A 19,431-nucleotide genomic window follows, 5' to 3' on the forward strand; every position below is an offset into this window, starting at 1 on the left:
AAATGTACAGAATATTGAGTGACTTTATTACTAAAAGGTTGTAGAGGAGAAACAGTTGGGTTTGAAACAGCATCTCAGTTTCTAAGGAAGGAAAGAGTCTCATAAAAGGTAGGGAACAGGAAGTGACGAGTGATTCAAGGAAAATCATAATCTCAGTGACAAGAAAAACATACTGTGGCCAGAGAACAGATAAAAAACTCCAGAAGACTGGAGTGACTGACTAAACCATGCAGTGACTGAGCTGCTGACTTCCACAAATATGTGGTATCATCATAATGTGTATAATATCTCAAGGCATGCCACATGTCAGTTGATACTTAGAACCCACTGTCATGCTTATCATGTGGGCAAAAATGTTGTTATCACTAGGCTTCAGCATGACTTCTGGTTGTGAAAGAGTAGGCAATTGGGTCTAGATCCATACAAGAACCTATGTGCAGTGATGTTCACCTGATATTTAGGAGCAGAATCTTCAGCCCTGAATGACGTACCTAAGCTTCCTATATATGGCCTCAGAATGGGATCTGCAACAGCCAGCACACTGAGCAGGGGGACACCTAAGCTAGCCCAGAGGAGATGCTGTGTAGATAGAGGTGCACAGTAAATTCTGCCCCCCTCTGGGACTTGGGCACCTCTAGCCACTTCACAGCCTTGAACTCTCTTCTGGAGCTTGTTACCTACCTTGTTTCTACCAAAAATATGCAGCCAGCATTCTTTGCTCAAAGAATGCGGCCCCAGAAGGAGCAGGTTTGCCACCCTTTTATTTAGTAGTTGAAGCACCTGCTTGGGTTGTAGGAGACCCAAATTACATTTTGATCTACACTTGAGGGGGTTCAACCCCACGTTTGTCTCATCCCAGGAAAATGCTGTAGCTATCAGGATGTACGCTTTTCTGGGGCGGGGTAGTCTCGACTCTTGTGTTGATGCTTTTCCTTTCTGTAGGAAACAACTGACAATTCACTGGGCCACAAGAGGGGACACGAAGGACTTTCTGATTACGACACTTGCCCACAGAGCCAGCCTTATGGGTGGGCAACGTGGGTGTCCACCCAGGGTGCTATGGTTAGGGGTGTATCCCATGCTCATGCATGCATATGCACACATGCACGTGCACACACATGCACAAACAGCATGCACTCACAGCAGCACTCGCTTCCTGCACTGCCCTGCTCCAGCCACTCCCCACCCCAGGCTGGAGAAGCTGGTCCAGAGCAGTGCAGGTGGCAGCAGCAGTGTCTGCCCGCCCACCTATCTGGCGCACTATGCCACTCTGCCTCCCTGATAGACTATGCCCCAGGGCCCTGCCTGCCTGCAGCAGTGCTGTTGACATGGGTGGAAGGTGCAGGGGCATCTGGGGGTAAAATACAAGTTTGCCCAGGGTGCCATTTTCCTTAGGCCAACTCTGCTTGCCTGAGAGGAGATATTCTTGAGTTCTGATTTAACGGACTGTTTCATGTAAAATACATAAACAGTACTTGGAGAAGGAGCCAGAACCCAGGACTCCCACTTCTCAAGGGAGTGTCCTACCCACTGGACTGTTGTGTAAAAAGGAAACTTGAGCAATTGTCATGGCTCTGATGCTTTTAAGCTTATCCCTTGTGGACCTGTATTCAGTAGGTGCTCTGCAAATGCCTGCCAGATCTAGCCCCTTCAAGGGACACAGACAGAGGAATGTCTGGTTTGCAGATTCTAATCAGGCTTAGTCATGAGAGAGGCATGCTTAGCCCTGACTAGTCTAAGGAAGTTCTGGGCACCTGCAGTGGACTACTGCCAGATTTGCAAGCCAATCCCTTAATGCTCAGGGGCTGCTAGTGTCAGCATGCTGTCTTGGTCCAGCACAGGTGTGGTACAGCTAAGAGGAGCTCACATATCTCACTCTACTAAAACAAACAGTATATCCATTAATAAGACCAAACCCAATACACGCATAAGATGTGGCAGAAGCAGTAAAGAGCTTTGCATGCTCAGCCAGCTAGCTGTAATCAATCCCATTTTTAGGAACCTACCTCTTTGCAGATATTGTACTGGAAGCCAGGTCCCTAACTTAAGGCAGTGGATTCCATTATGGTAGAAAGGAGCGTAAAAGTTAGGCACTATAATACCAAGCACTTCCACAGCCCAGTTGTTTTGTGGAGTTAGTCCATAGTGGGCTGTATCTACATGAGACACTTACTGCGCAGTAGTCTAATAACATTGTGCAGTATTGTGCTGGTAAAAAATTCCGCTCATATGCTACTGCGCAGTGTCATTAGGCTACTGCACAGTAAGCATGACAAAAAAAAACGTGTGCTGGTGCTACTGCGCAGTAGTGTGAGTTACTGTCTGTTTAGTTAGTATTTCATTAAGCAAGTACTAAACTAAATGCACAGTAACTACTGTGCATTAATGAACATGTAAATGCACCCAGTGACTACCAAAGGTTTAACCTTTGCAAGGCCTTGCTGCATTTAGTCAGCTGTTTCAGAAAAGAGCAGCTGTCAATCTTCAGCATGACTACACAGGTGTTAGTGTCTCAAAAATGCACTTCCCTGAACTGCATCTGACAAAAAGCCAAAGCTGGGAGAAGATTGTGGGGGCAGCTTGACTATGAGTTGGGGAAAATTGCAGAGAACATGCAAGCTAATTCCCAGATTCAGAATGGTGAGATCTGGGGGAAGCCAGCACTAGTTTAAACTAACAGAGAAAGACCAAGTTCAGGTAAGGCCAAATGTGCTTAGGCTTTTCTTGTTTTAACCGTTTTCCTCTGCTAAATTCTTATGATATTTTTGGAGCAGCTGTCCTGAGTCATCACATTTCCTTCTGGTCTCATATAACTGAGGGAATTCCTTAGCTGAATCCAGATGTGACTGATGTAATTATGGCTAGTGAGACAGACAGTATGATCCAATCTAAAGTGAAGTGTTTCACTGTACCTGCTGTATGAAACAGGTAGTCTTCAACAAAACTGACCGTACCTGGTGAAACTTGCTTTATAAGCATTCAGTAAATGATGGTTCAACAGGTCTTTTGCTTAGAAATACCTTTATTTTATAAAGCCACAGTTTGTTCTGTAAAGTTGTACCACACTTATAAAAAAGAGGTTGACAATTTGTAGGAAAAGAAAAGGCTGAAAACATTTCTCATAATTCAGGATTACACAAAGGTTATATTTATAATATATTTATTTATTTATTTATAATTTGGAGACAATTAAGATGGAACTGCAATACAAGCACAGGCATGTGTTGGGGGTCATATTTCAGACACTTGTTCATGTCCTACAAATAGTGTTTCCTGACAGAAGGGGTTAACAAGGACCATCCCACTGTCTCTGTAATCACCATTGGCTGGGGAACGTGGCTCAGAGAGATGATCCTAGGAGAAAGAATAAAAAAAAGAATATGAATTGTTTCAATGCTGCCATTTCTCCTCAGTGTGCAGTACAGTGTGTTGCTGTGCATGTCTTTGGAATAAAAAGGAATCTATGGTTATTTAATAAGAGGCTATAAAGCTCTTATAAAACCACAAGGGGCCCTAATTTTGCAAAGTAACCCTTTTTCTGCAGGGGAGTGCAATTCCTAGATGCTGTATTTTAGAAAACAGGTTTTACAGAGGTCACAGACCTCAATCAGGAGGTCAGTTTTCTCAAATTGGCCACCAAAAATTAAATTGGAGGCACCCTAAATTAGAGAGAACTTTGTACAATTCCAGCCTTTTTTTTTTGCAACAAGAATCTCTGAATCCTGTATTTGCGATTCCTACCACGTCAGTTAAAGAAGAGACTTCCTCCAACCTGTAAAAAGGTAATTTAGAAGCAATTAGCAAATGTCAAATATACAATATGATGCTCTTTGCAATATATGCCCTTTCCACTTGAAACTGGTGATGGAAGTGAAGAAATGTTGTGGCTGGTAGCCTGGCATTGACTACTGGCATTTAATAATATAAGACACTACAGAGTCCCAAACTGCAATTTACTGGCAGAAAAAAAAATCAATAGAAATGGGTTTTTAAAATTATTTTCACTTCAGAAAGAATCATGTGCTCTTTAGAGGGCTGCTGTATCTTATTTCTCCATCTAGATGCTTTCGCATAACTTCACGTTTGCCAGGTAGAGGTCATAGATAGACCAGGAAGAGGGGAGGTTAGATTTTTTAGGGGCTTGCAGTTGATTCTTAGCTTTTGTTTCAGCCCCTGTAGCTAAGGATCTGTCCACCTGCAGGATATTCTATAATAGTATGTCCAGCTCAGGTTTAAATTATTTAAATAATAGGGTTTCCATTACTACTACTTCAGGAGATTATTCTACGTGCTAACAGAGCTCACTATTAGGAAATTACCTCTTTGCTTTTTAAGATCAGAGTTGTAGTCTTGTTTTAACCTGAGTTAGTTCATTGCCCATCAGTTTAACTCGCATAACTGGAACAGTTCTCACATTGGTGAGCACCTGCTTGTTTGACAGGTCCTACTGAAACCAGTTAGATACCCAAGTGCTGATCAGTGTAAATGTTTCCTGCTCATTGTTTTTACATATATGGAGCTCGCATCCCCTAAAACTTATGCTGAACAAGCCAGAGGCACCTCCTGAGAAGTGGGTGCTCAGACACCCTTTACATTGTTCATTTCCAATGCTCCCATCATCATGATATATGGGCACATTGAAGAGATTAAGATGAACCTCTGTAAGGCATAACTGGAACACAGATAACACAAACACTGCAACCACTTTCTCTCATTGATGAGATGATACACTTAGGCTTGTAGGTCCAAAGTAAGTTAAAGCCAAAGGGAAAAAATGTATCCTGTTCTGCTTAAGTGCGGAGGTCAGTCTTAGGGACATGCAGCAAGAGCTTTTGGAGAGAGCTTGATTGCAACAGCAGGGCATTTGGACAAGAAATTATTTGACCCAGAAGAAATGTCCCATGGTGGAAAGGTTGTTCCCTTGGACATGTGTAAGGTTTCCAAAGTTTTATTAATATTTATTTAGTGAAACACTTTGGTCTTGGGACTCGTTAGCATGCAACTGTGATACCTCTGACGTTTCAAGGGACTGGATCTCTCTTGGTAACTCTACAGCATGCCTGTTGAAGTAGTCCATTGTGATAGCATTATTCCAATAGCTTAAGTTGTTTTCTGGGTTAGATGTCTTTTTCTTCCTCCTCATGCAGCATACTGTCAGTAGAACTGCTGTTAACAGAAACATGTCAAGAATGTGATTATTTCGGTGGGACAAGCAGTCAGTGATTCAGACTTGATTGCTTTTTTTGCTTTTTTTCCCCAAAAAAGCCAAAGCCAGATTTGGATTTGGAATACCCTTTTTAGACTGTCACCAAAGTCAGTGGAGTAAGATGCTACTAAAATGAGTGTATGAGCAACTGTATTATAATCTGCACTATGCAGAGTATGCTTTAACCTTAACAGAATCTGAAATATTTACTTTTTTTCTGAGGTTGTCTTTAAAACTTAAAACAAAATCACACCTTTTGCTATGTAACTGCAATGTACACAAGGCCTAAACAGAGCTTCCTCAAATCCCCAGAATAGCAGAGTAAAGTAGTCTATAAAGGCTGTACTGTGCAGTTCTTGTTCTATGGGTTATTGTTTCGATCCTGAAAGGCTGAGCAAACCAGAAGTTAGATACCTAGGCAAATTGACAGATCTTTCCTATTTATCTCAGATGTGGATTCCATGAATACGTTGTGTTCAACAACAAAAGCCTCTTCTCCAAGCTTCAGCCAGCTGCTATCTGGGGCATAATTTGGCTTCTTTTCACTTTTCTCTGAAGCATCAGATTAGCCACAGCTGGAGACAGGGTACTGAATAGAGTAGACCCATACTGAGTTGGTCCATAGAATCCTATTCAGTGCATGGCTTGTGTGCCTTGTTCACATGGCCAGAGGCAGACTGATACCAGTTTTGGGGCTTGGGTAGAACTTTCCTTCAGGTCAGATTAGAAAGGCTCTTCTCTTTCCTCTGTAGCCACCTTTCTCTGCAGCACGGTACAGTATTTGCCTGCTAGGATTATATGGATCACTCACCTAAGCCTTAAGCGTTGGTGCCATCTTGATTTCTCCTATTCTCAACCTGTGGGACATATTCATGTGTTGAGGACTGAACTATTTGGCTTAACTCAAGTCTTTGGAGTTGTTCTGAGGCAAAGAGGGCAGACTAGTTGAATGCAAGCTAAGACACAGAACCCTATACACAATATATGATGATGGAATCTGTATTATGAGTAGGGTCAACTTAATCAGCTTCCATACCATGCACTTCTAATGCAAAAATGGTTGAGAGATTTTGGGAGCTACTCTCAGTATAATCAAATTGTTCTGATTTGACCTGGGAGGTTTAATCTTCTTATTACTTAAAATAACTTCAGAACCCTAACAGTTTTATTTAAGCTAGGCACACACCTTATGTGCCCTCTTCTCAATGGCCCATGAACTAGTGGATGTTAAACAGAGATTTTGTTTTTAGTTGGAGTCACAGCCTGCTTTGTTTGCAGGCTTACTATGTGCCTGTAAAAATAAAGTGCAGACACGAGCTGATTGCCTGTATATTTGAACAATCTGTTTTATATCAACAAGCAGGGAGTTGTACCTGTACCCGCTCTCATAGATGTATATCCACTTTGTTTTGCAGGCACCCACCCTTGTGAAAATGTACTCCATGATGTCTACATCCCTGGTCAGAGGAAAGAGCAGAACAAATGTTCAGGAATTGAAAAATATGTTATTTTTTTTAGCCCTGGTTCATTTTTTAAAAAGAATCATATCCTAAGGGGAAAGGAAATAATGCAGAGAGGTCAGATATGCTTTGTATGTTTTGACAAACATTGCAACTACCCATTTTCCATGGGTCTAATTTCATCTTCTTGCATCTACTGACATAAAATGTCAACACAAAAATGTAAGGCTAGAGCTCAGTTTTAAATAACAGAGTAAGCTATGACAGAAAAATTGTTAATGGGTTGACTTCAGGCAATTTTTCAAAAGAAAAAGGTAAGTTTATAGTATCAATTTCTTTATTAAAATAATAGGAAAATCTCTTAGCTCATTCCTACACATTAGAAAACACCAGGCCATTATAAGGCTTACTGTCACGCACACTTTGACTAATGTTTCTTCAATGTATCTATGGCTAATATCTTTACTCTGAGAGCATACATTTCTTTAGAGCCTGATCACTTAACTTTTTCTCATGGTGGTGATCACATTGGCAGACAAACCCATCAAAGTCTCTGGAAAGCCTGCATAAGTAAACAGTTGTCATCCAATGGATGAATAATGGGACGCTTGCTCTGTTCAGTTACAGAATGTCAGTGACTCTTAGCTATCTCCATCTGTCCTAGAGGCATGTTAAGGCCTCTTCTATACTACAAAGCATTGCCAGAAAAACTTTGAGGGCATCTACACCCAAAGTTCTTCTACAGCAGCAAAACCTTCCAGTTACACCATCTTTGCCAAGTGGAGGAGGGCCTCTACCAGCTGCCACTGTCCCTTCAGCAGCTGGTACCTTTCCAGAATGCACTTTATGCTCTGGCGGCATAGCTGCTGAGTACAGCCATGCAGAGGCTCAGAAATGCATTAATGTGTATGTGGCTGGGTAGTGGTAGATGCTGTCTGGCAGCAGTTAACTGCAGACAAGTCCTATGACCAGAAAAGGAAACAGAATATTTAGTTCTCTCCACTGTTAAGTTATGTAAAGAGCAGTGTATCAGATAGTTACCCTTCAATTTTCCTAGGTGTTACTGTTTCAGGTCTTCTCTATAAGTGCCTAAGACAGACAGTATTTTCAAAGATGCCTGGGGACATAATTACAGGAATCCCAGTAAAGCCAATGGGAGATGTAATCTTTTGAAAATTCAGGGTTTCTCTTTAAAGTTGTATTGCCATTGTCAGCAAAATGTCAGGCTTGTCTCTAGAAGCTGGAAAGCAATCATATTATGACTAGAAACAGGGTTGTACTTATTCCAAAAGAAGCTGGTATCATATATATTTCTTGAGCTACCTTTCACCATTCAATCTTCCTGTATGAAATTTATAATTCCTCCTTCCTTAGTTATATTTTTGCTTCTGAACTTAATGCATGGTAGAGCTATGATATTGAAACCCTTGGAATATGGACTCCAATAGATCAAGAAACCTTCAGATCAGGTTTAACTTGTGTAGCACCAATAAAGGTTTCCTTACACTGTTTTTACAAGGTGCCTTAATTTTGAGCAGCAGAAAGCAGGTTTAGAAAGGATTTCTGTCTCTGTACTTACTCCATCCTCAGTCTCTCTATTAACCAGGGTGTCAGTCGGTGTTAACTATTGGTATAGTGTTTTATTTTAATTCATATAACAATAGTAATTCATATTTGTAATCCAGGTGTATAAATGTGCTTTACAACCCTGGTTATAACTGTAATATTATTACATCCATTATACAAATTTGGAAACCGAAGCCTTGACTCACGTAAATAACTTTTCTAAATAGCAATAACTGGAATGGAATTCATGTTGTGCCCTAATCCAACGTTCTATAAATGAATTAATTCTGTAATCCTAGCAGATGGGTACCTTCTTTTATAGAAATACCCAGAACCTTTTCATGCATACAACTGAGGCTATTAGACAGGACATGTTAAGAAATGTTGAAAGGAGGAAATAAGAATAAGGGTTACAGTTTAGCAGAAAAACAGAAGCTGCAGCTCTAGATATGCCTTCATTATGATGCATCTGATACCCTTGGGAGGACCAGATGCTAGGATTGCTTAACTAATGCTGCAATATTACATTTAGATGAGTCAGTTTGGATAATATGAAGAGAAACCCCAGCCTTCTCTCAGAAGTTCACTTGAACCCTATCTGAAGTTCAAGGCTTAGCTTCCGTTTCCCTTTGTTGTTTTCCACTTTTGCATACCTCCTGGACAGAGAAATGTATATTAATGATCTGAGCACAAGACTAGGTGCCAAGAACACCTGAGATGAACAATGGTTTCATTTTGAGGCCCTGAAGCAAATTACTTCAGTGTTGTATCTGTTCTTCCATCTGTGAAATGGGGAAGAACAATAGCAATGGAGCAGGAGAATCAAATATTCCAAATATTAAGCTTTTCGGAATGTGGAAAGAACCAATTCATAATTTTTAAGGTGAGAAGAGGGACCATGATGATGATCTAGTTTGACCTCAAGATTAACGTGGGCCATAAAATTATACCAAGTAGTTTTTGCATCAAGTCTATAACTTCTGTTTGAACAACAGCATATTTTTAGAAAGACATCCAATCTTCAAAGCTAGGGACAGACTTTCAAAAAGCCAGAGCCTGAATTGATTCAATCGTTGCAGGTTAGTCTAACTCGCATAGATTGAACCAATCTGCAAGAGAATAGACATTCACTTTTGACTCTGGCAATGCAGGCACATGCCTGCAGTGGCTCAGGCCAGAAGCCAGGGGGAGCTAGAGCAAGCCCTCAACTGGAGGGAAACTAAGCTGAGGGAATGGGTGTGATCAGGCCCAGGCCTGAGTATGATTGGGGAGGGGTTTAAACCTCCACCCCGGCCTTCAGGGAACACAGTTGGGTATAGGCGACTGGTAGTGGGAACACGGGAGGGGAGGGCACGTGCCTCCCCTGAGATTGGCCCCCGACTCGGCACCACTCAGGACAGCAAACCACGGCTCCACAGAGCTGGGTGGAGAGGCTGCGGCTCCTCCTGCAGGGCCTACAGCAGCATCCGTTGAGGTTTGGGCCCACGCCCCTGCCCAGGGGGTAGAGGTAGCTTTACCTGTGTTCCAGCTGGTGGTCCGTAGTTTGCCGGGCCGGCCGCTTCCAGTCTGCAATTGTGCCTTCCCAAACTCAGGAGGCACCAGTCACCCCTGCAGCTGGGGTATGCCTGGAGGGGAAGGGGGAAGCAGCCTGTGCCAGATCCTGGTAGCCTTAGGAGAAGCGAAGTTTAATTCCCACACTGCGGGGAGGGGGCCCACATGGGCACCAATAGGCTCCACTTACACACCTGGGGCTGTGTACTCAGGGCCACAGTGGCCTGATGCCAGTAGCCTGAGGGGAAGGGGGTGGGGTTTAATCGCAGGGGCACCAGCGTGGTGGCCGGGGCCGAGTCCCTCCAAGGAGTGGCCAGCTGCCCATAGGAAACGGGTGGGGAGGGGGTATGTGACCTGGCTGCAGCGTGGGGAAGCTGAGGCTAGTTACGGAGCCCGTCTCACCGCTACCTCCTGCTGCAGCAGTGTTGCCTGGGCTAGGGAGGCCCCAAGGGGCAGGGGTCAGTGCCTACCTCCTCCAGCCCTGCGTCAGGGCCATGGTTTACAGGCTGGCTGCAGCTGCAGTGTGGATCCCCACCCCCCTCCCTCTCCTGGTGGCAGTGGTGGAACAAACTACCGTGGCACGTAGAGGTGAGGCACCAGTCACCTGCTGCCTGCTCCTGGCAGCGCCAAGTAGTTGGGGCAGGCTGCTGCAGACCTGGAGCATAGGCCCTGACAGGGGGAGGCAAAGGACCACTACAGCCTGGTCTGGCCCGGCCCCACAGCCCAGGGACGTAAGAAGCAACTGGCCCGCAGCAGCCAGCCCTGAGTGCCTGGTGCTGTCACGAGTAGATGGCGAGCAACAGGTGCCTCACCTCTGCCCACTGCGATGGTTTGCTCTCCTGCGGCCACCAGGAGGGAAGGGTGGGCTGCTGGGGCCTGTTGCTTCCTACACCCCTGGACTCTGGGGCCGGGCCAGACTGGACTGCACTTCTGGGCCACAGGGCCAGGTGATTGGGGCAGGCTGCTGCAGGTCAGGGACGTGGGTAGCAGCCAGGGGAGGCAATGGACTGCAACAGCCCAGTCCAATCCGGCTCAGCCCTGCGGCCTATGGTCATAGGCAGCAATGGTGGTGGAGCAAACCATTGTGTCAGGTGGAAGTGTGAGGCAGCTGCCACCTCCTCATGGCAGAACTGGGCACTCGGGGCAGGCTGCTGTGGGCCAGTTGCTGCCTACGACCCTGGGCTGTGTGGCCAGGCCAGACCAGGCTGCGGTGGTTCATTGCCTCTGCACACTGCTGCCCATGCCCCTGGCCTGCAGCAGCCCACCCTGACTGCCCGGCACCACTGTGAACAGGCAGTAGGTGACAGATGTCTCACCTCCACCCACTGTGCTCATTTGCTCTGCTGCTGCGGCCAGGGGGGGCAGGGAGCAGTGCTGCAGCTAGCTGACTGTGGCCCTGGGTGCACGGCCCCAGGTGCACAAGTGGAGCCTATTGGTGCCCATGCAACTCCCACATGACCCTCCACAATGGGGGGATTAAACCCTTGCTTCCCCTCAGGGTACTGGGGTCTGGCCCCACCTCCGCTCGTGCTGCTGGTCCGCAGCAGCAAGTGGGATGGGGGGCTTGGGACACCTGGCAAAGGCTGCTGTCCCCTTAGCAGGCAGACCTGGTAGCACTCCAGAGCAGGGTTTCCCATCCCCACCCTCTTCTCAGCCAGCCGGAGCAGTGATAGTGCTCCAGCTAGGGAGGAGAGGGGTGGAGCCAACCCTGCTTGGCTGAAACAGATAGCCCAGCCCAGGGCTGCAGAGCATCTTGGGATGCTGGAGGGCTCTGATTTAACTTAAACCAGGAAGGGGACTGGGGCAGAAAGTTGCATAAACTGGTTTGACCCAAATCAGGTAAGTTTGATACTACATTCAACCAGGTTTATCTCAAACTTGTTTTGGTCATTTTGAAACTGGCTTATGTGCACTGAACTTCTGTTCTGTTACAGGGTTAAACCAGTTTCTGATCACTTAAACCAGTTTATGCGTAACTTCTGTTCCTAGCCCAAATGAAGAGTGGAAACCTACCACATTTGGTAAGCTCTTCCTTAATGTTAGAAATGTGCAGTTTAATCTGAATTTGTCAGGCTTCAGCTCTCTGGTTCTTTTTGCATTTTCTGCTAGAATAAAAAGCTACTATGAGAAGTTAGTTCCCTATGTAGATTATTATAAATTATAATTAAGTCATCTCTCAACATTCTCCTGGATAAATTTAAATGGACTGATATTCTTTTAGTTTCTCATAACAAAGCAGATTTTCCCAACCTTAATTCACTGCAGTTTTTAAGAACGTTTTCCAATATGCAATATTTAGCATAGTGTCAATACAGGAACCTAGTGCAGCGTTTTAATAAATACACACAGTTAATGCTGTATACAGAGATAATTCCAGTTTCCTAATCTTGTTGTTTACCTGATGTTCTATCCAAAGGTCGTGTTCACTGCTAACCTATTTTTACTCTTACAACCCCTATCCTTTCTCCACTAAAAAAAAACAAACCAGCCCAAAGCAAAAAAAGCCACTGCATTAAAACACTTGTAGGTTACCAAGACATGAACCTGAAAGTTAGGAAATGCTAGACTTAAGAATACATGTGCAACTTGAATTTGGTCCTTTTGTACATATGCATCTAGGATGCTGCCTTTTTACATGATTGCATCCTATTTTTTTTCCTTCAGAATCCTTGACTCATTTATTGAATATTCAGTATTTCATTTCATCCTCCTCATTCAATGTGTGGCTGTAGACCTTATTTACCATGCACATTCACATGAAGCAGTAATGAATTAATTTTCTTTACAAAACCTGAATGAGATAGATGGTTGCATCTGTTTAGTCGAGGAACTGAGAGATTAATCTTAAAATTGTTAAGTATCCATTTGTTTTGAGTATACATCTTGTAACAATTTAGGACCTACAGTAGTTGTTCAGAGTACATAGGAATTTATAGCACCTCTGTTCACAGTACAGCTCCCATGGACTTTACCTGCACTCCTGAGTATTGAGCATTTGTGCAAATCCAGACCTAGGAGTTTCACCTCAGGCGTCAAGAACATATAGTTAATTGCCACAGTTAACGGCATATTGGTGTATGTGACTTGCTTGGCAGAGTCACAAAAAAACTCTGATAGAGGCAGGGACAGAAATCCAAATCATGTGAATTGAACAACCTTTCCTATGGGTGCTGCTACCTACGCCAAATCTAACAATTACGCTACTTTAGCTATAGTAGTATTATTTTGTAATTGCTTTTTGGCAAAGTTCTACTTCTTTCTGTACATAGGAACCACTTTTAAATCTCAGTCTAATCTCACACTGAAGAAAATAAGCCAGGTACAGATATGTAAAATTACATTCGAGATCAGAACCGGGCCTTGGGAATCGGTGTCCTCAGAGACCTGGACCAGAGGAGATGCTTTTCTAGATTTTTTAATTAAGAAAGTTGGTATAAGGCACTTTCAAGCATTGCGCAGTATGTGAAATATGAGCTCCCCAGAGCTGGATCTAAGTCGATACTTCATACATTCTTTGGCTTCTGCTGATGTTTCCACACTGCCAACTAACCTCGCTCTCACACTTTCTGACATCAGCAGAACTGGCTAAATGAATTTACTGCTCTGCATCTGACTTGCACATTTCTTTTCTTCTATATTTTGTCATGTCACACTATAATTACAAAGGTGGAGTTTATTTTACTGTTTTTTAAGTACTTTGAAGTTGACACATCGTACAAGTGACTTTTAAAAGTGAGTTCAAGATGCACTCTGTTCTGCATTGCAGTTGGAAGTGAGAGAGAGAGAGAAGCCAAAAAAACTATTCAAGGCAGCCTGAAGGGCCTCTCAGGAACAACTGGAACTGTGACTTGTTAAAAACAGCTGGTGTCATTATGGCTTTGCTTGTCTGGGACCATAACAATAATGCTTGGCACTTTTCATCCGTTGAGGTCAAGGTGGAGTAGACATTATTACTTCACTTGTCTAAATGGTGAAACTGAGATGCAGGAAAGTGAAGTGACTTTCCCAAGGTCACCCAGGAGAACTGGAATAAAGCCCAGGTCATTCTACTCCTGTTGTGGTGCTTTAGCCCCCAAGATGTGCTCCCATCAAAACAAATGATAATGCACCTTTCCATATAACCCATGTCACATGGTAAAGATCCCTGAGGGGTTTGGGGTCCCCCTGAAAACAGGTACATGCACATTTGCGGATATTCTGCCACTGTCACTTGTTAGATATGGTGGCAGCGCTGAGCTATGGACTAGGGGATTATGTTCAAACTAGAGTTTTGGTTGGAGGTCAGATTAGGATGCTATTTCTTTGCTGCTACTCTAGCTCCTGATTTTGGCAAACCCCTATGCCACAGACAGGATCATAGAGCTCTGGATGGCACTTGAAACCATTCACTATTTTACTAAGAAGCAGTGAAGATGCTGCTAGGCTTCTCATGAGGATTTTTTTTCTCCTTTGTGTGCCTAAACTGCAGTTTTCTAATTTTGTTCCTGGGCATTGTTGCTTTGCCTGTACACTGAAGACACAACTGTGCATCTATAGACTGATTACACACAGTAGGCTATGCATGTATGTGTGTATCTGAGTGTAAGTCTGGTGTGGGGACTTGCCCATGTTTTAGCCCCAGCAGTGGAGTGATTAGGGCGCTCATCCAGGAGGTGGGAGACCTGGATGAATCGCAAAAAACATGGCTAATAGGTGATTTGACCCTGCCACTCCCTGACTTTCCAGCGCAGTGCTCTAACTGCCAGATCACAGGTTAGGTATTATCCAATGCTCTCTCCTTTTGAAGTGGTGGCACTGCCCCTTTCATTTACCACTCATTGGATAAAATGGATCAAGAGCAGTGCAATGGGGCTAAAACCCAGGGCCTGCTCCCTTCTCAGGCAGCAGTCATCTTGCTGAGCCACACACCTTCTTGCTTGGTCACGTCCTCCTGGCCAACCACGTTTCCCTTTCTTTGCTGCCAAGGGAGACAGCTTTAAAAACAGCACTAGAGAGGGGACTGGCTTACACTTAACCTGTGGCACGGCAGTTCAAGCACTGTGATAAGAAATCACAAAGAGATGGATTCAAATTCACTCTGAGCCAGGGTGGGGGGGCCTTAGAAATGGGTCTCCCACTTCCTAGGCCAGTGCCCTAATCACGGTTACTGACATTAAAGGCACTTACATACGGGGAGCCTGCTCCAACATGCTAGAAATCCAGTGTGTTGGAGCAGACTCGATTAACTGAGTCTGCTGGAGCATGTAAATTGACACGCTGTGGTAGTCTTGTGCGTCATGTGCATCAGCGGTGTAGTGCACCTCTGTGCAGAGAAAATGGCAGTGGTGCGTTTTGACCTAAAACATGTTCAATATGCTTTAGTTCAAAATGCACCATTGCCATTTTCTCAGTGCGGAGGTGCGCTGCACCGCTGATGCATGTGACGCATGGGTGCTTGTAATTAGCACGGCTTACTAGTTAAAAGCGTCTGGCGCCATATCGGGAGTACATGTAAAGATGTCCTAACAGCCCTGCCACATGTTCAAATTAAGGTTTGATAGAAACCCTGCTATAAAATTGTTACACATTTTCAAACACTAACTTTGTAGCTGGTTGGCTCTTTTTATAGCTGAAGAGTCATTTTTATTGTGTGATAATCAGGGATCCTGGTTTTCTCTGATTTAAAAAAATCCCCAATGTTTGGTTAAAAAAAAGTAAGCCCAAATCCAGATTTTTCCATGATTGAAATGAAACACCGCTATATATCTCTATATATTAGTGGTGTTTAATTTAAATCACAGAAAAATGTGGATTTGGGGTTACTTTTTTTAACTGAAAATTGGGGATTTTTTCTTAAATCAGGGAAAACCAGGATCCCTGGTGATAATTACTTTGCATGTGTGGCTGGCCCAAATTTATTGTGAGATTAACCAGTTAACTGTGTAATATATGTAGTGTGTCAGGGGTCTAAAACACATAAGAGCCCTCCTCTGGCATTCAGCACCCATTAGCCATGGGCTCCGGGGCAGCTATGTTTTTGTGACTTTTTTGTGACTTTTGTGACTATGTTTTCATTTAGTCTACACGTGGCCTTAGATCCCTTATGTGTACAGAATGCAAAGGCATACATAGCCACATAACTACTCAGCCAGTGTACAGCCTACTACGCATGCTTAGTCTGTGCACACGCTTTGTGTCCACAGTACAGAGATAACAGAATTGTTGGCTGCATGTACATGCCAAAAATACTACTTTGCAGAAAGAAAATTGCCATTTAGATGCACACAGGGATATAGAAGTTCAGCTCTGGAGGCATCTCTCTTCTTAGCTCACTGAAGTGAATAGCTTATGTAGTTTCCTTTTTCCCTGCTTCCTGCTTTCAGGCTGGAAACTAGCATGACAAAGAGCTGGGACCCAGCACCGGAAGGAAGGAAAGTAAGTCTAGACAAGGATTCTGCTTCTCAGGGCCAGGTACCCTCCCTCTTCCTATGACAGAACTGCACCCTCCCTCCCCCCAACTATCTTCTTAATTGCTCATTCCTCCCTTAGGACCCTAATGTTTTTAACACCTCACACTTGAGGAGGAGCTGAGTCCAGAATTTCCCAACCCACCTCACCCTGAAGAGGAGATGGTTTGGTCCCCACCCTGCACAGCTGGAAATCTTTTCATTGCAACCGTAACTCTTAAAGATACCGTCAGAAGATCTATGGCAAATTGTAGCTAAATTTGCACTTTGGTGCTAGCTTAACATTAAACGCTGGCATTTGCCTTTTATCAAAATTAGGAATAACAACAAACTTTCATCTATGGTTAGCAATGCCTTAAAATTGGAATAAAGGGTTTTATATCTTTAGCTGCAATTACCCTATGTCCTGCAGGTGGCAGCAGTCTTCTTGCTACATAACACACACCACTTCATTATGTTTTTTTGTAGCTCCAGAACCAGCTGTTCAAATGGCTGCATCTGAAGATACATGGGCATGTGGCAGAAGTTCAGTAGACAAAGTGTTCCTATGTTGTAAAATGGCACAAGGGAGCTACAACAGGCCTGTCCAACAAGGAAACTGTTATTCTTTTCATTTGATTTTGACAAGGAAAATAGCACTCTAGGGCAGGCACGCTCATTGTACCTGGTATTGCTACTCGGGAGAACACAATGGTATACCAGCAGTGTACAACATCAGCACCGGTGAGCTAACGCATTATGATGCTGTTCATATTGCATCCCTAACACAGGAAGACTTAGTCCCAGGACTGCTGGTTGGCTAACTGTTCTGTGCTGAATCACGTATATCCAGTGAGTATGACACAGTGGTGTCTGTATGTACTGGGGGGTTAATCTTCAGGGAAACAAAAAAAGCAAAAGATGTCTGAATCTCCAACCAACAGATGCATGGGACAGCTGTAATTTTGATAATTGCTTTAGCCACAATACACAGTTAATGTATACATGCCTGACCTTTCACAAGAGTGTAAAGTGAATTTGCTGTCAGATCAACAATGCTGGCAATTGAAGTCCTCTAATTATCTGTACAGCAGGTGCAACTTGGGCAATATTCATCACACTGTGCTAGCCAGGTGTCTCATCTCTGACCTGGGGATGCCATGTCTCTGTGAAAGGACATTTCAGTCCTTATACCCCCTTGATTTTCAGCCGATAATGAAAATAAGTGGGCTAGTTGAAGTATGAGATTTATGAAGGGACATCTGTTCATTAGAAAATGTGCTTGAAGGAACTTATTTCACACTGGCTATCGGATGGTAAAAACTTTCTATGTAAATTTTCAAAGCACCTACATAAATCAGAAGTCCAAGTCCCCTTTTTAAAAAATTAGGGTAAGCCTTGTCTATATACAGTTTTGGGCCAATATAACTTAGTAGAAAGCGGGCTGTTTTCATTTTTTTTTTTAATCATTAGCATGAACACAGTTATACCAGGGTGAAGGTGCATTAAAACTAACTGTTATTTATTTTTATTCCCCTATTGGGAAATAGCTCTTCCAGATAGGTATATTTTAAATCAATATAGCTCCATTCCCTCGGGGAGGTGGGCTGTACATCTTTACTTATGTCAGTACATTTAAAACAGTACAGCTTCTGTGTGTAGATAATCTCTTTAGCACTTAGGCCCAGATCCTCAAAACTATTTCCCATTAATTTCAGTGTCCAAATGCCTTTGGGGATCTGGGCCTTCAGAGACATCTCACTGAAGGACAATGGAGCTTAGGCTTTTAGGGTGCATTCCCACGAGCATGCATGTGTGTTTCCCTGGGGACAAATAGCAGTGGCACATATTTGTGCTGCTGCTACATGTCCCTGGGCATGCCCCTGCATGTGCATTCTGGTGCACAGCAAATTGCCCCAGGTGGGGTAGGGGAGGCTGGGGGCAGCCCTTGGGCTGGTCCAGCAGCCTTATCTGGGATCCTGGGGCCTCCCAGGGCTGCAGCAGTGGTGATCCGAGCATGTGGAGCCTGGCCAGCAGCTTGAAGTGTGGCTCTGGCCAGCCAGGCTCCGATTTTGGACAGTGCACACCACAGACACATGCACCACCCAGCTTCTTTTTTTTTGTTTTTTTTTGTTTTTTTTTTAAGATACCAGGATTTCCCAGTATTTAATTTTGCTGCCATGCTGCAAATATGCAGTGTGGCAAACAGACTAACATGCACCGTGTGTGTTTTGTGGCATCTCAAAAGGCCTTGAGGCCTTAATGCCTACGAATTTTGAAGGCATTCAGGACTCAAATTCCTACTGAAACCCTTTAAAAATATTGGCAAGTAGCTTTAGAAAACGGTACTTAGAAATCTGAATAATTTGTCTGCATTTGAAAGTTCTACACTACCAATAAGAACTTTGGCCAGAGTCAGAGTACTTGAGACTTTTGTATTACAGTACATGAAGCAAAATACAAAAAACCCAATAACCCACAACCACTTGATTGTAAATGAGGTGTGTTTCAAAAAAAAAAAAAAAGCCTCTATATTATTATTATTATTTATGCTGTTATTCAGGGTCTTCATAAAGTCCTTGTGTACTTTTAAAATTTAATAACTTAGGTTGTAGGTATGATAGAAACAATCTGTAAATGGTACTTAAAAGCCAATTTATTAAAGTTTTAGGTCACCTAGAGTACACAATGCTAGATTTCATAAGTAATAACAAACTTATTCTTAAATAAGATGGAGCTCTGTGCCACTATGCTCTGAATGTACGACAGTTCCTAAATGACGTTTTCACAGAAAAGTGGATAGGCAGAGGTGGACCAATTGCTTGGCCGCCTCGTTCACCCGACCTGTCGCTGTTGGACTTCTTTTTATGGGGACATGTTAAAAGTGTAATTTACTTGTCAAAACCACATGCTTTGGTAGAACTTAGGGCTAGAATCACCAGTGCAATTAGTGCAGTAACTCAAAAGCAACTGGGAAACGTTTTCAAGGAGTTTGAAGATCGGACTGAGCACTGTATCATGATGGATGATGGTTATATGGAAGTCTAGCATTGTGTACTCTAGTTGTCCTAAAACTTTAATAAATTTGCTTTAAATGCCATTTACAGATTGTTTCTATCTTACCTACAACCTAAGTTATTAAAGTTTAAAAGTGCAGAAGGACTTTATGAAGACCCTGTATATTGCACTTGCCCTGAGCATTCAGACGCATCATGATCAAGGT

General features: G+C 43.5%; 1 protein-coding gene and 1 long non-coding RNA gene across 10 annotated transcripts in view; one reads left to right on the forward strand and one right to left on the reverse strand.

Annotated features, from left to right (window-relative positions):
- The window catches only part of LOC132250889 (uncharacterized), a 166,151-nt gene that overhangs the window by 48,932 nt on the left and 97,788 nt on the right, over positions 1-19,431 (forward strand). The gene's annotated exons all lie outside the window — the stretch shown is intronic.
- The window catches only part of TMEM108 (transmembrane protein 108), a 292,926-nt gene continuing 276,638 nt past the window's right edge, over positions 3,144-19,431 (reverse strand). For all 8 annotated transcript variants that reach the window (XM_059728773.1, XM_059728774.1, XM_014602530.3 and 5 more), the window contains 2 exons: positions 5,012-5,166; positions 3,144-3,354 (listed from right to left, as the gene is read on the reverse strand). In XM_059728773.1, coding sequence (XP_059584756.1) covers positions 3,232-3,354; positions 5,012-5,166 — 278 coding nt within the window. In that variant the 3' untranslated portion in view covers positions 3,144-3,231. The remainder of the gene's footprint in view (positions 3,355-5,011; positions 5,167-19,431) is intronic.

This window comes from Alligator mississippiensis, chromosome 5 (genome assembly GCF_030867095.1).
Source record: "Alligator mississippiensis isolate rAllMis1 chromosome 5, rAllMis1, whole genome shotgun sequence".
Taxonomy (NCBI): domain Eukaryota; kingdom Metazoa; phylum Chordata; order Crocodylia; family Alligatoridae; genus Alligator; species Alligator mississippiensis.